Source organism: Anser brachyrhynchus (genome assembly GCF_964034855.1).
Source record: "Anser brachyrhynchus genome assembly, chromosome: 1".
NCBI lineage: Eukaryota > Metazoa > Chordata > Aves > Anseriformes > Anatidae > Anser > Anser brachyrhynchus.
In genome coordinates, this window is record NC_137694.1 from 138,019,237 (window position 1) to 138,033,658 (window position 14,422).

A 14,422-nucleotide genomic window follows, 5' to 3' on the forward strand; every position below is an offset into this window, starting at 1 on the left:
CTGCCTGCCTGCGGCCGTGCCGCCGGCACCGCTCCCCGCTGCCCCCCCGCCGGGCGCTCGGGGGCCGCTCCGGGGCGGCGGCGTTGGGGTTGCGGCCGTTTAATGGCCGGCAGGTGCCGTTGGGGGCACCCCCCTCACCCCCGTGAGGGACGCGGGGAGCCTCAGCTGCAGGCGCCCATGCCAGGGTGTGTGGTTGGTTGGTTGCCTGTCGTTGGGTTGGGGGGAAAGCGAGGCTACAGCCCGCATCTGCCACCCTTAATAAAGCTGCCTGGGATCAGCAGCACGGTAGAGTAAATGTGTGCTAAAATAAGTGGGCGTTCAGGCAGCCGTGGTGGTGCTCGGTGCGTTATCTCCTGCAGCATCTGCCCGGTGTGTCTGAGGGTTTGTACGGCTTTGCACCTGGTTTGAGGGACTGCCTGTTCAGAAGGGCTCCTTCCTCAGAGGACTGAGTTGAAGGGCTGTTCAGCCATACAGGAGGTTTCTTTCGGTCTCTTTCCGTAGAGGACCATGAAACAGTTTTGAATAGATTTATTCCAGCAAGTGCTCTAAACTTAAATGTCGTTTAAGCTCTCGAAAGCCAGCAAGCGTGGTTTAAGCCCTTTCTTAGTGAAGTTGACGGCTTAAAAGGGTCTTTAAAAATGGAGTTGGGAAGGCCTAGGAGTGTCATGGTTGGTGAAGACCACGTTATCTTCTTTTGAAGCGTGTTGTTTTGTGAGGTAATAATTCCAAGTTGGAATGTCAACAGGCATTTTATTGAGCAGTTAATTGAGATTACTAAGAGACTGCCAGAAAGGTTTGCGATGCTTTTCCTCCACCAGAAGTGGTTAATCTTGTTTGTTACATCATGACCAGTTGCTGTGGATACAAGTTGTCATCACTGAGGATTATGTCTTGAAGCAAAGCACAGGCTGCAGGAAAATAATAATTTTTAAGAACACATAACAGTCATGGAAATGTTCCTGGGGCCAATGAAGACATTTAGAAATAATCCTGGTGTTGATTTTTAACAGCATATATTCTTAGAGTGTTCTTTAAAGTGTTCCTTTGAGTTTGAGGAAGCAGAAAGGCATTGTTCCATGGAGAACATGGAGAAACTGCTTGCTGTAAAGATACAGAGAAAGAAAAAAACATTGAGTAAAAGAACCAGATAGCTGCTCACTGGACAGAACAGCCTCCCTTCCTGCTCTGGCTTCCCCAGCTTGATTTCTTCTTTTCCCCTCCATATTTTTGAAACTCTCTCTGTCTGAGAAGACGACCATTCCTTGTACCTCTTATGAACTGTGGCATTGGTTGCATGGTAGGTAGTAGGAAGATAAACCATACAACTTGAAGGATACAAAAGTGTCACAGGTACATACATAAGGCCTTATCTTGACAAAGAAGCTGAGCTGGTCTGTTTTGAGTTGGTTTTGAAACAGATTTAAGTCATGCCAGCTCTCCTCATTAGAAAGCTGCAAGGAGGGAAGGGTTCTAGCTCCTGACCAGGAAGCAACACGGCAGCCTCAAAGTGATACTGAAAGTGAACACATCTGTGCCTGCCTCTGAGTGGTAGAGTTTATAAATTTCAAAGACGAAGTGCCCTTCCCACGTGGCCATAGTGCCTCTGCGATATGAGCCATTAACTACTCTGTGAGGTTGGGCTGCTCTGTGTCCCTTAGTTAAACATGCTGCAGGCTAAAGCCGTGCAGAGTACTCTCTGGATTGGTATTTTAGCTTGAGAAGTTCATTTTTGCTTGGCTTAAACATCTTTCTAATTAAGTTAGTTAAGTACAGTTTAGGTTTATATCACATGTACTGAAAGAGTACATTTTTTTTTTTCAGCAGTGGTTTAACTTAGTATTACCCTATCCTCCTTTTTCTGATCTCCTTGCACAAGTAGGTGAAATTAATGTACTGTCATCAGTTTCACTGCAGCAGTTCAGAGTCTTGCGTGCAGCTTGACTGCTGTGATAAGAATAGCCGTTGTATTTCTGCTGATGCTCTCAAAAGCAGCGCGCGCTCTGTCCGAGATACTTGGCACGTTTATGGAAGGGAGGGGGATACCCAGAAATGGCAGGACAGAAGTTCTGGTATCTTCTCTACTAGAATCGTTGTTGCTTATGGACATATCCAGGGTTAGAAACAGGACGGCCTTGGAAACCATCTGTGAGAAAGCAGCAAAAGAGGGAGGTAAGCTCTGTGCTTCTACATGCATGTGGTTAGTGTGTAAGCTAACTAAAGGATGTTAGTGTCCGTGAGGTTGTACTCTTCCTTGGGTTTAGGCAGCTTCTCTTGGAGGATGGAATGAATCTCAGAGGATTCTGAGCCAGGAACCAGGTTCTGTTTCTCAGAGGGTTCCTGGTTCAGAGGATTAAAGTCTCTGTTAACCTGACAACTGTAATGCAAGCTAGCTTGAAAGTGCTGCTGATTTCTATTGGAAGTTATGACTGATTTAGCAAAGAACTCACTATGAAGGAGGAAATGGAGCAAAAGAAGAGTACAGTTTAGTACAATGATTGTGAGGGCATTTTTCTCCCCCAAACATCCCAGTACTCAACCTTTGTTCCGATGTTTGTAGGCTCTTTGGTAAGAGACATTCAGAGCAGAGACTAGAGTTTGCTTTTTGTGGCAGCAACCTAGTATTGGTCCATGAAGTGAAGTTACGGGTTTGGGGCGGGCACAGGAGTGGGGGTGTATGCTGGTTTCTGGCACTCAGAGGACTTGAACAGGAAGAACATTTCTTTGAGGTTTCTTCCGGAGAGGTTGAAGATGTGGCTTTGAACCTTTGAGGTACTTGGTGTTGTGTGTTTCTTAAACTAACCCTCTTATCTACAAGGATAGATTTTCTCACTTTGGAGCTAGTGAAGGTGCCTTGTCCACTTCTGTTTTTTAATTAATTTTCCTTTCAAAGGAGGTCAAACTACGAGTGTTTGCTCAGCATGCTCAGAAAATCCTGCTCAGATGAGGCTGACGTATTTGTGAATCTCAGCTGAACTTAAGTAGTAAATACTCATCCATGCCAAGGCTGTGGTGGCACTGTGCTGCACAGAAGCAAAAATTTAGATGTCCTGGCCATGTTCAGTGAAACTTAACTGCTAAAAGTTCATGGCCCAGACATGACTAAGCTTTATCTGAGCACATTTCAAACCATTTGTTGGTCTGGGCTGTGAAAGAGAGATGTGAATGCTAGTGAATCATCCTTGGTTTTGACGGGCATTTAACAAGGGCATCCTTCCTAATTCAGTAGCCAATGTCTGCAGCTGGGCACCTTACATGTACCCTGGAGTGGAGATACTACATTTTTAGTTACGTCATAGTGAAGAAATGATTAAGGTAAACTAGAATAATAAGTACAAGTAAAATAAGTTCAGAAGATATTTGGGTAAGTGAAAGTGGGAGGAGAAATCCTATGTTCCCAAATAAAATGCAGGGTAAGGGGGCACCTCTGGGTTGGAGAAAGGTGACAAACTTATACTTGTCCTTTCTCCTGCGAGGTAGTTTCCTGCCTGTTTTTTGAAGTGCAGTAAATTCCATAGCGTACATTATAAATGTAAATCAGTTTCTATAAATCTATTAAATTGATTGAAATATTTTAATAACAACATTTTCATTTGAAAAGATTCTTTTAAACAGCTGTTCCCATGAAGTGCTTCAAACTAAACAAATGCGGAATAAAGAATTGGGCAAACCAGTATTTCAGTTTTTCTGAGCATGGGAAAAACTTAAAATGTACATGGGAAAAGTCAGAAGCAACATATTTTTAAATACTTAATTTCAATGTGTTTGCACACAAAATATGCTAGCCAAATGTATTTTATATGACATTATATCAGAGGGACAACAGGTACAGAGCAGAAGTCTAATGCTGTAAGAAGGAACCTGCTTGTTATTTTCCCTCTGTGTAGTCTAAGTAAAATATTATTCACCAGAATAACTAAGTTCTTTTGTAGCTAAGCTAAGAATATATTTATTTTTTTTTTCTGGAGGGGACTTACATCTCTTCTGTTTCTGACTAAGCCTTAGTTTTGGTTTCACTGCCGAGGGCACCTACTTAAAATACTGCGCTGTGGGATGTCTGAGCATTTTTTCCTGTTTTGTCACCTTTACTTGATACTGCCGTGATAAACAATGATCAATGATTTTACTTGGCATGTCCTTAAATACCACAAGTTTTGAAAGAAAACATGGTCTGAATGTTGTGACTGTAATGGTGACCCGAATTCACCATTACATCTGAACATCTTTGAGACTTTAGTCATCAAGCTAAATGACTTGGATTTTATTTTCGCTCTTCTGTGGAATGTGCTTCGTTTTCCCCTGCCACAAGATCATGCTTGTCCCAAAATAAATCTTTAGTATTGTTGTAGCTGATGCTCTAGAGGGAGAGCGAGCAGGTGTGACTCAGCTTCCTTCTGTCGCCTTTCCCAGTAGTGGGATGCTTATGTGGAGTGGGCAGCAGCGGGGTCCTTCCTCATAAGGTTCTTGTTCTCTTCTTAGGCTGGGAAAAGTGGATTGAAACAAATATCATTTTTTGTCTTTCACAAAGAAAGGTCAGAAAAGAGAGAGTATATAAAAGTGTGAGCATGTGAAATCTGAAAGTTCACATTTCTGCTTTTCTGTCTTCTGTGTTTAAAATCAAGGTGGAGGTAAATGGCTTAGTGTTTTCCTGTCTGTCACCTATTTCTTTTGCTGTAATCTACAAGTGCGTTTTGGTATGTAACTGATTGTAGATAGAAACTCAGAATTCTTTCTCTGATGTTGTGGACGTGGTATGTATTAGAATAAGCTTCGACACTCAAATAAAATTCTTAAAGATAAATAATCTAAGTCCTATAATTAGCCCAGAGGGACCCAAAAGTGCCTGCTGCAATGCAAATAATCTGAAATCAAACTAGTACTAGTATTTCAGGAATAAGAAGTATGCAAAACTCCTCTTCTACAAAATCAAGAGCACCTAATGCTCCCTCCCTACAAAAAGTTTATGCTTAAATAAAATTAACATTCCTGGCGAAGATCCTGTTGAAAAATTCCTTCATTAAAAGTGTTGTGCATCAGTCCAAGCTGGAAAAAGACAGAAAATGTAAACAGAAATAGAGAGTCCATTCCTCCTACCCTCCCCCTTCTTCAAAGGCAGGAAATATGAACTTAAAATACTGGAGGTTGGCATCATAGGGGCTGTTGGGGCTTGACTCAGCTTTTCTCTGCTTAGGTTCCTGAGTTTGCATGTCTGGGCTCTTCGTAGTGGGCAGAGAGGATAACTATTTGGAGATGGACCTCTTGCTGTTCGGGCTACTACGCTGTGCAAAGTTAGGGAAGTGAATCCCAGGCTGAAACGCATTTAAGCCTGGTTTGGTCCACTTCAAAGGTGATATACAATATATAAGTATCTGAAGTAAGGAAAGGGTGTTGGAGATTATGTACTGCTTTTGTTTGTTATGAGGGGCGTAGACACGCAGACAAAATGACGAAGGGTGAATTTTCGTGAAGTGAGATGGGAACTTTGTGTTTACCTTGCAAGGACTTGTCTGGGCATAAGCTGTATTTAACTAAATTAGTTTAGATTAAACAATACAGTTCCTTACTGTTGATGCTTATCAGCATAAAACATCTTTAGCATTAGCTTTTTCTACTCAGGAGTAATTTCATACAATGTCTTCTCTTGTTAAAGCATAATATGCATCTTCCCATGTCTACATGATTTTTGAGGTGTTTTTAGTGGCTTCAGGGGTGTTGGTAAGTAAAATTCTGCTGAGTGCTATGTGTTAGCATGCAACTGGGATATTCCAGTGACAGGGAATAGCACATTTCTTTCTAATTCTCAAAATTGCAACGTATTTCGTTTTTTCCCAAAGGAAAATTGTCTTTCAAATGAACGAACAAATGCATTCTTTAAAAAAAAAAAAAATCACCATTGTTCACTGTTTGCACCTCACATTAGAGCAGTGGTTCAATTCTGAATTAAAATGCATACCGATGTATTATTATTCTTTTTTAATACTGAGGGCACATCAGAAATTTTCCTGGTTTTAATAGAGTTCTTCTTTTTTCTAAAGGCTGTAAATGTAGACTGCTAATGAAATTTACCTGGACATCAGGTAAATTGTGAAAGTAGTTAATAAAATAAAATACATTGGAAAGTGAGTGGAATGTTACAGGACAGGAGAAAATTCTCAAAACACTTAGGTCAGCTCCATTACTGCATTTCTGTGGATGTCTGTGGTTTTGCTTTGTTAATTCTGTTAATAGAAATGTTTAAGTTTTTGCCTATTTTTTACTATTTCTTTTTGGGTAAATAGTGTGTTTCAAGGGTTTTGAATTAATTTCCACTGTGGTGGTAGGATGGTAAGTTGGGAAATAGAAGGCTCCGTTCTTGAGAGATTTCAGGGAAGGGTGTTTGAAAGGACCTTATCTCTGCAACAATGGACGCTCCCAACCTTCTTCTTTCCATCTAAACATGGAAAAACTATTAAATATTGAGAAAAATATTGCAAAAGATAAAATAAAGAAAGGAAAGGAAACTTTGAAGTTTATGTACAGAGCAATGCCGGAGCTATTAAAACAAATGCTAGCCCTAGATTGCTTGTTAATTTTAAAATTAAAAAAAATAAATAAATAAAAATTGAAGTTTTATAAACCTGGGGGAAAAAGAATTTTCAGCACATTAAAAAATAATAAATAAATAAATATAAAGCACTCCTTTTGGCTGGGAGGGACAGGGTGTAAAACAGAGGCAGTGTTCCTGTGAGCAGTTTTGTCCAGCACCCACTGGTAACCTCAAAAGATAAAATTTCAGAGTCTAATACAGATTTATCATTCTGAATAGCTTATTTGAACAAGAAGAAAATGTCTTGTTCTATGCTGAAGAGCGCTCTGAAAATACTAAAATAGCAGTCTCATGAGGATTAAGCTCCCTTTTTGTTTTTATGCAGTTTAAGGGCCCCAGTTTCAACGAACTCTAAATTATTTGTGTTTGCAATTCAATTTAAGCAGTTTAACTGTATCTGTGTAAATACACAAGCTCGTTCTCTGAAAGGCCAACAGATGGCCTAAGCACGGAGAGTAGTGCTGAAGCTGTTAAGTCCTAACATGCTGGAATTATTCAAAGTATGCTCTTTTGGACATAGCTGCATTGTAGAATATATTATTGCAGTTCTCCTTTTTGGACATACCTAAACTAGATTTACACTGTTTACCTCATTGTGTTTGTGGTTTTGTATTAATAAAATAAGCTTACCTGACCTTCATCTCATGCTCAATGATCGGTATTAATATCTCTACTCGTTTTACAGGTAGTTTGAGGATGTTTGCAGAGTCACTCTTCAGATGTGCGTAGTCTAAAATTCTCTCTTGCTAAGTTCTGACAGCTGCCCTGCCCAGTTTTAAATTGTAGTGATCTGTGGCATTTGTTCCTGAAAACCTTCCACTCCGTTGCCTTCTTTCTGCACTCCAGCCCCAACCTGGAGCAGTTGATAGCTGGGCTGTTAATTGAGTGGCAGCAAATTTTGTGCAAACGAGTTGTGATTTTTTTCCCCAGGGGATCAATCGGTCTGCTTCGATACACTTCACCTCAGACAAATCGCTAGTGTGTGTGTTTCAGTAATATATTTATAACTGAAATACATTAAAAATAATGAAGGAAGCATTGTTTCCAGGTGACTAAACTACGAGCTCAAACATCTTTCTGCGTATGACCCACGGCAGTGGAATGTTAGGCCAGACTGCGGGGCTGAGTGTTGGTCTGATCCTTGGCGCTGTTCCGCAGGCTTTTCTGTGCGACCCTACGCTTTGTTGGTGTGTTGAGGGAGCAGGGAGCATGTCTGCTTCCGTTTGGCCTACAATACAGTTAAGTAAACCTGAACTGCATCCCTCAAGCAATTCGAATGCTTTGAGAAGTATCCAGTTTTCTAATCTTAAGACTATTTATTGGGGACTGTTTATTTAACGCCAAAATCAAAGTAAATTGGTTACATGGTTTTGTTTGGTTTGCAGTGTATATCATAACCTTTATGCCAAAAAGCTGTAGTGTCTAAACAGACTAATTTTAATCTAAAATCTTCTTTGCTGTTGTTTCTTTTCTGGATAATCAGTTTGAACACCTACAGCTTTCTGTCAGATTAGAAATAAACTTCTACATTTATGTGCATATGTAGCTAAATTTATATAAAACTCATAAATTCTGTAATCCTACAGCTTGATATGGAAAGAATGAGAATATGGGAAAGTCGTCTGCTTGTTTTTTGTCACAGTATATACAGGGCTTCCTAATTGGCTACCTGTAACAGCAGTTCTTCATGAAGTATGAATATAATATCTGCAGTGCGTAATAAGTACCTGTTCTTGTTTAGGATACTTTTAGCTTCCTTAAAGGAAATTGAGTGACCTTTTAATGGAAGGTCACATCTACTGTCTTTTTTTTTTTTTTTAATTATTATTATTCCAGTATGCAGTTTGCAAGAATTGAGGAGGTGTAGTGATCTATATTATGTATTGAGTGCACTACTTGGGAAAAGCAATTCAAGACAGAAGAGCTATGTAACTCGAATAGTTGTAGCCTGTGACTTAAACTTGCGCTTGTTTTTCTTGTGTGCGCCTGGCGTTGCCTTGTGTATATGTTTAAAAAGCACTAAAGCTTGCAATTTATTTTTACTTGGGAAATGTGAATATATAATCTCTTACATAGTCGAGTAACAGGGGAAAATATGGGTCTGCTGATTTTATTTACATGATGCTTCCAAAGGAGGTAGTGCTCTGTTGAAAAAAATCACCTAAAGTGTCCATTTAGGGTGCCCACTGTGCAGTATTTGAGCTTTGGAATGGTTCTTCGTTAAGATGTGCCTTCTTACACAGAGTTCTTGGCATTTGCTTAAATGTTGTTCTGATTGTGCTGGGGACTCTGAGTAACCTGAAATATTTATGGTAATGACACCACCATTATTCGTAAAGGTTCAGGGAGCTCTGGATTAAAGCAAAATGTCTGGTTTGTGTTGCTTTTTATGCCTCTCAGGTAGTGTCCCAGTCAGTAAATTAAATGCTTCAGAACTGTTTAGGGAGATGTTGAGAGGGCTATGCCTCCATAGACTCTTCAAAAACAGGCTAAACTGGGTATAAGATTTTTACCTTGCTGATCCAGTAATTAGGATGAACTGTAATAGTTGTATAGATGGCGAATATAAAAATAAGAGGCTGGATGCTGACTGTATTTATGTAAAACTTGGCGGTGCTCTAATAGCAGACTCCTCTAGCCACCTGCCCCAAAACTGCTGACGCTTCCAGCCTCGGCCTCTTCTCTTCAGCTTGGTATTGGTTCCTAGAGCTCCGTGAGTGCAGGAGATGATAGACTGTACAGCTTTAATTCTGCAGGGCCTGCCAGAAATAACTTCAGAGTATGCATTTTAAAATTTTAGCTTGTTTTCAGGAAGATTAATGGGTAACTCCTTCCCCATTCCCAGAGAACTAACAAACAATGAGGACAGGTGCTGGTCAGCTTGGATTCCAAACTGGGATTCTTGTCACTTCTTTCAGCAAAAGGTGTCAGGTTGCACTTCAGCGTCCTGAATTTTTGCTCTGATGCCACTAAACTCTCCCTGATTTTTGTGAATTTCAGAGGCTTCTGAAGACTTCTGCAGTGTATGTTCCAGGTGTTGCACTGGGAAGTGGTGGGTGTAAAAGTTGCACTGAATCAACAGCATCGCTCGTCCTTCATTTTTAATTACCAGCATATCCTAAGCCACGTAAATTAACGTCAGCAGCCATAACTGTAGAAATTGCTCATTTATTAATATCTTTTGAAATAATATAATTTGGTATATAATTTAAAAATATTTGTAAGAGTTTCCCAGTACCGCAACTTATTTGGAATAATTCTGTTTAAAAGCTTCCTGCATCTCTTCTAGTCATTTCACAGTGAGCAGCAGTGATGCCTTGGGCCTCTTTCTGGAAAGTTTTCCTTGCTTACTGTTGGATTTTGTTAAATTTTTTTGTCAGAAGATACGGCTAAGAGGCAGTGTGTCCCACAAGACACAACCATTAGAAGGAAAGCAAAATAAATGAGAATTAGGAAGAAGCTGAAAAAAACAGAAATAACACCAAGGTTAATGCAAAATATTTTAAATTTAATGGAAATATATTTCTGCTAGGAAAAAAAATGTATTTTTTTTTAGTTAATTTTGTGGATGTCAGTTATATACATTCTGTCCTTCATTAGTGGGAGAGCAGAAAAAACGGGGCACATCCATTCTAGATGACTTAAAGCCTGTGAAAGCTTTCGCCATAAGTTTTGAATGTGTCTAAGTGGAGAAAGTTTCTAGAATTATCTCAGCTATTGGTGTCTGCAACGCTTCATGTGAGTTAAGAGATGATTCTGATGGAGGTGGGGATGATTGTTTGCCTTCGTTGCTGTTTTCTTTGTTGTTAGGTAGGCCTAAGTTTTTCCTTAGCTCCTACTGCTGTCAGTTGGGGTTTAGGCAGAGTACGGCACCATGACTTGTTTGGGGTAATCCTGGGCAAACAGTGCTCTGGAAATTCATGGTGGGACGATTTCAGTGGGTCACATGCATTCTGTGGAACAGCACTATTTGACATCTGAATTCGAAAAGGTATTTTGAAACAACATCTTCCCTTGCACCCCCAAGAAGTGCAACATGCCATAATTTTGCAAGCAGGAGTTAAGCATGAGATACGCAAGTGTCTAGGCTGTAATTCCATAAACATTCAACCTGACCAACACTGGAGGCAAATTGAGACGTAGACTTCAAAATCCTGTTTTGAAGTTGTGTTTTTTTTAATATTCTTTTAAAATGAAATATGTATGAATTATACTGTAGGTGATGTTACTTATTAGTGAATTCTTTATCTGTTGAGAGGATCTTGCTTTAAATGGTAATAATAAGTAGAGAAACAAAATTATGAAATAGGAAGCTCGAAAGACAACTGGCTGAGTTGATAATTAGCCAGTCTCTCAGCAATCTTATGTTTTTCCTGACGTGTCTCCAGGTAAATGCATCTAATGTTAAAGGAGGAAATGCTTGCACAGTCCATGATTTAATAGTTTGGAGTGTGCCTATTTCATGTTGCTTTTAAGAATTTCCTAGGACACGTTCTGTGGTGATAAAGCCTGCGATACAAAGAGTTTTGACTTTGAGTCTTGATCTTAAATGTTTAATTGCAAATGAAATACTTTGAAATCATATATTTGGAGACAATGGTTTTCACCTGTATATAATTTTAAATATTCTTTTTGAGTGTTATTTTTTTCGTGGTTGCTATTTATATTCTAATAAAAAGGCCATTTGGTGAAAAGGGACTGTGAAATTGGATGAAAAGTTAGAGCAGGCTGGCAGACAGTAACAGTGATGAATGCATAGGTAAGCCTTTATGTACAACTTTGGTTGAGAATGTTGGATTTACTAGTCTTTTTATTTTTTTAAGATGTTGGAACAAGCAAGTAGAATAAGGGGACTTACACTGTTTTGAGAAACTCTCATTTTGTTTAGGTAGGTTCCTGTTGCATCAATACTGTTTCTTTTCAAAGCAAAATAAGTAGAACAACAAAAAGAACCACTGGCTAGGAGCACAGCTGGTCATTTTAAATGATTAAATGTGAAGAAACAGATTTTACAAGTGCTTGGTTTGGAATATCTGAACTTGTATTTGTTGTTAGTTAATAATGAGTGTGCAACATCAGCAACTTCACAGTAGTGCTTCATCTGGAAATGAGCCAGCTGTGGATTCACTGAAACCCTGAAGTTGGGTACTCTTGCCTAAAGTATTGCTAGTTTATCTGCTGTAATGAAATACGTTGATAAACCTCTCTCTAATCTTCACGTGTTTGGCATTTAAAGTATCTGTAGGAGGGGAAAATGTTCCTGCTTGCAATTGGATATAACACCTAGGGGAAGATACAGAACTCCAGATACTCCCAGTCTAGCTGTGATTTCTAGCTTAATTGGTTTTCATTTTTGATAGTGATACTGGCAGAAGCATTATCTGAGAACAAACACAACCTTGTTGCATGGCCTCCCCTGGTTCTTTGAAATATAGTTCTTGAAATAAGAAAATTAAATGGTGATTGTGGTAATAGGGAAGAAAAAAAAATAGAGATGCTGGAACATTTGGTGGGGGAGAAGAACAGAGATTTTTAATTAAAAAACCAAACTACTATTTGATTGTTTTGCTTTAGAGACCATTCAGTAGCACAGTCATTTAGTTTTATAAGCAAGCCAAGTCCTTTTCTGTGCAAACTTTTGAATAATTTACCATACAGTATAGTCATCTCTTAATATTTAAGCACATCAAATGCAGCTCTCATTTTAAATACTAAGCAACTTGGTAAACTTGACTAAAAACAGCAGCGTAGTTGTTTAGGACTTTTTAAACACTGATACTACTTAATAGGATTGCCACTGGTGGTACACAAATTACCAAGAACATTCAATTTTTATGTCAAGAATTTTCTCCAGGTACTTCATGAGCAGGTGTATTTTGGATACTGCAATGCTAGTTTTCTCTTCCATCAGTGATGTGGGAGGACCTTTTGCGCATGAAATAATAATTTCATCAGTCTCTGTCCTGTCTTCTGAGACTGTTACTTGTTCCTAGGAAACATGCAGGCATCTGAAACAAACTCCAGTTTACTTCGTAGGCCAGTAAATATCTAATATGCCTAATAGTGTTCCTTGTTTGGGGTATCTCATGTCTGTTCAGGGCAGAGGTATGCCATTTATCTTTGCTGTTGAAAACTTAACATGCTTCAGCTTCTGTAAGAAGTGTTAATAGATGATAAACTAATTAACCATCAGATACCAGTAACTCAATTACAACTGATTTGGGTTGTATTTGAACCAGTGACCCTTACTAGATAGATGGACTTGGTGTTCATTTCTGATCCCAGTAACTTCTGATTTTAGCACATGTATACTGTGCTTCTTTGTGTCATTCCTGAATTGTAAATTTTATTAAAATGCTCATTTTTGCAGAATGAATAACTTAGCACACTTCTCAAAAGAAAATATTTATGTCAACTGTAATAGCAAATGAACCTCTTAGTAAGCAATGATGCTACAGTTTTTGAGAAGCAGTCTACAAGGGCATGTCAAGTACTCCTGCCCTGTGAACTACAGCTCATGAATTCAGTGACCTGCAATTTCATCCATCCCATGAAGGTGGTGCTGGATTTGCTATTTGTTGCTCTCTACTGCAGACTGATCCTAGTTTTAAGTCTATCAAACTAGGTTCAATTAACTAATTATGAGATTTGATGGGACGAGAATGGGAACAAGAAGCGAGAAGCAGCCTTGGCAATAAGCAACAAAATAAATTTGTAAAAAGTTGCTAAGAAATTTGATGTGTGAAGAAGATGTTCATAGGACAGCAGAGTGAAATAACTGAAAATGTAAACGGAAATACTGATTCTTAATGGAAAAAAAAAAAGCAAGTTGGTTTTATTTTCAGCTGTTTGACTATTAATGAATGTAACTGCTCTTAGAGACTGGAAAGTGAGAGCACTGAAGAAGGGCTGTTTACAGAGGGCTAGATTAACACTGTAACTGATACAACTGGAAATTGTGTTTCTATTAATAAGATATATCTAACAGTCTTCACTATTATTACTGTTAGAAAGTATAGTTGATATTCTTTACAATCATACGGAGTATTGTGAGTTAAATTCTGGCAAATAACTTCTCATGGTCTGGGGCAGAGTCCAGTTGATAAATCTCAAGTGCTGATAATTGGTTTCCATGAAGTATTCTAAATACATTAAATGTAGACGTTACACTTCCGCGTCTAGAGTGGAGATTTACGAGAAGGGCAACACCAGTCATGAACTGATCAGTTTTAGATTTCAGTGCTGGGCCCCGTGTCTGGTCTGATGTTTTTGGCTGTCACAGATAATGGAGAGGGGCTTTTCTGTTTGAGACATACTTTAGGTTAGACACTCCACTTAGGATAGAGAGCTATCTGTGTGTACTGAGTCAGTGTATTTGTCCAAACAATTGTCATGAAATGAGGTTTTAACACCTCAGCTTTTCTTGTGTCCACATCAGTGATTTGCCTCTGCACTGCTTTGTGCGACTTTGTGCTTAAGTCACCATTGGGTTGGTGGCTGGATCCAATCTATCGTTAGGCTGAGATTCTGCAGTTTGAGGTGGGTCTTGAACACTGGGTCATTGCATGTCACTGAAAGATGTAAGGATGAAATTTCATCAGCCCAAACTTGCTGCATGTGAAAGGAGATAAATAGTCTTTTCTTCCCAGTGCATTTAAAAGCTGAACTGAATTAGTTTGGCAGAACTCTGAAGTGCTTCATGGTTTATGGCAATTTGTCAATTTTATGGAAAGATCTGTGTCAGGGTACATGCTTATGTAGGGTTCCCCAATAATGTGATTTTCTGTTTTCCTTCTTCTGGATTTATGTGGAATTTTGTTTATGCTGTCTTTTAAAACC

At 39.1% G+C, this 14,422-nt stretch overlaps 2 protein-coding genes across 3 annotated transcripts in view; both read left to right on the top strand.

Moving 5' to 3' along the window:
- LOC308192945 (uncharacterized protein) overlaps nt 1-14,422 on the top strand; it is a 332,117-nt gene that overhangs the window by 214,402 nt on the left and 103,293 nt on the right. The window lies entirely within an intron of this gene.
- The window catches only part of PRKX (protein kinase cAMP-dependent X-linked catalytic subunit), a 59,473-nt gene that overhangs the window by 443 nt on the left and 44,608 nt on the right, over nt 1-14,422 (top strand). Inside the window, exon 1 of one of the 2 annotated variants that reach the window (XM_080587092.1) lies at nt 50-2,169. The exons of the other annotated variant lie outside the window; for it this stretch is intronic. Coding sequence (XP_080443218.1) covers nt 1,977-2,169 — 193 coding nt within the window. The 5' untranslated portion in view covers nt 50-1,976. Of the gene's footprint in view, nt 1-49; nt 2,170-14,422 lie in introns of those variants that run through there. 2 annotated transcript variants of the gene reach the window in all.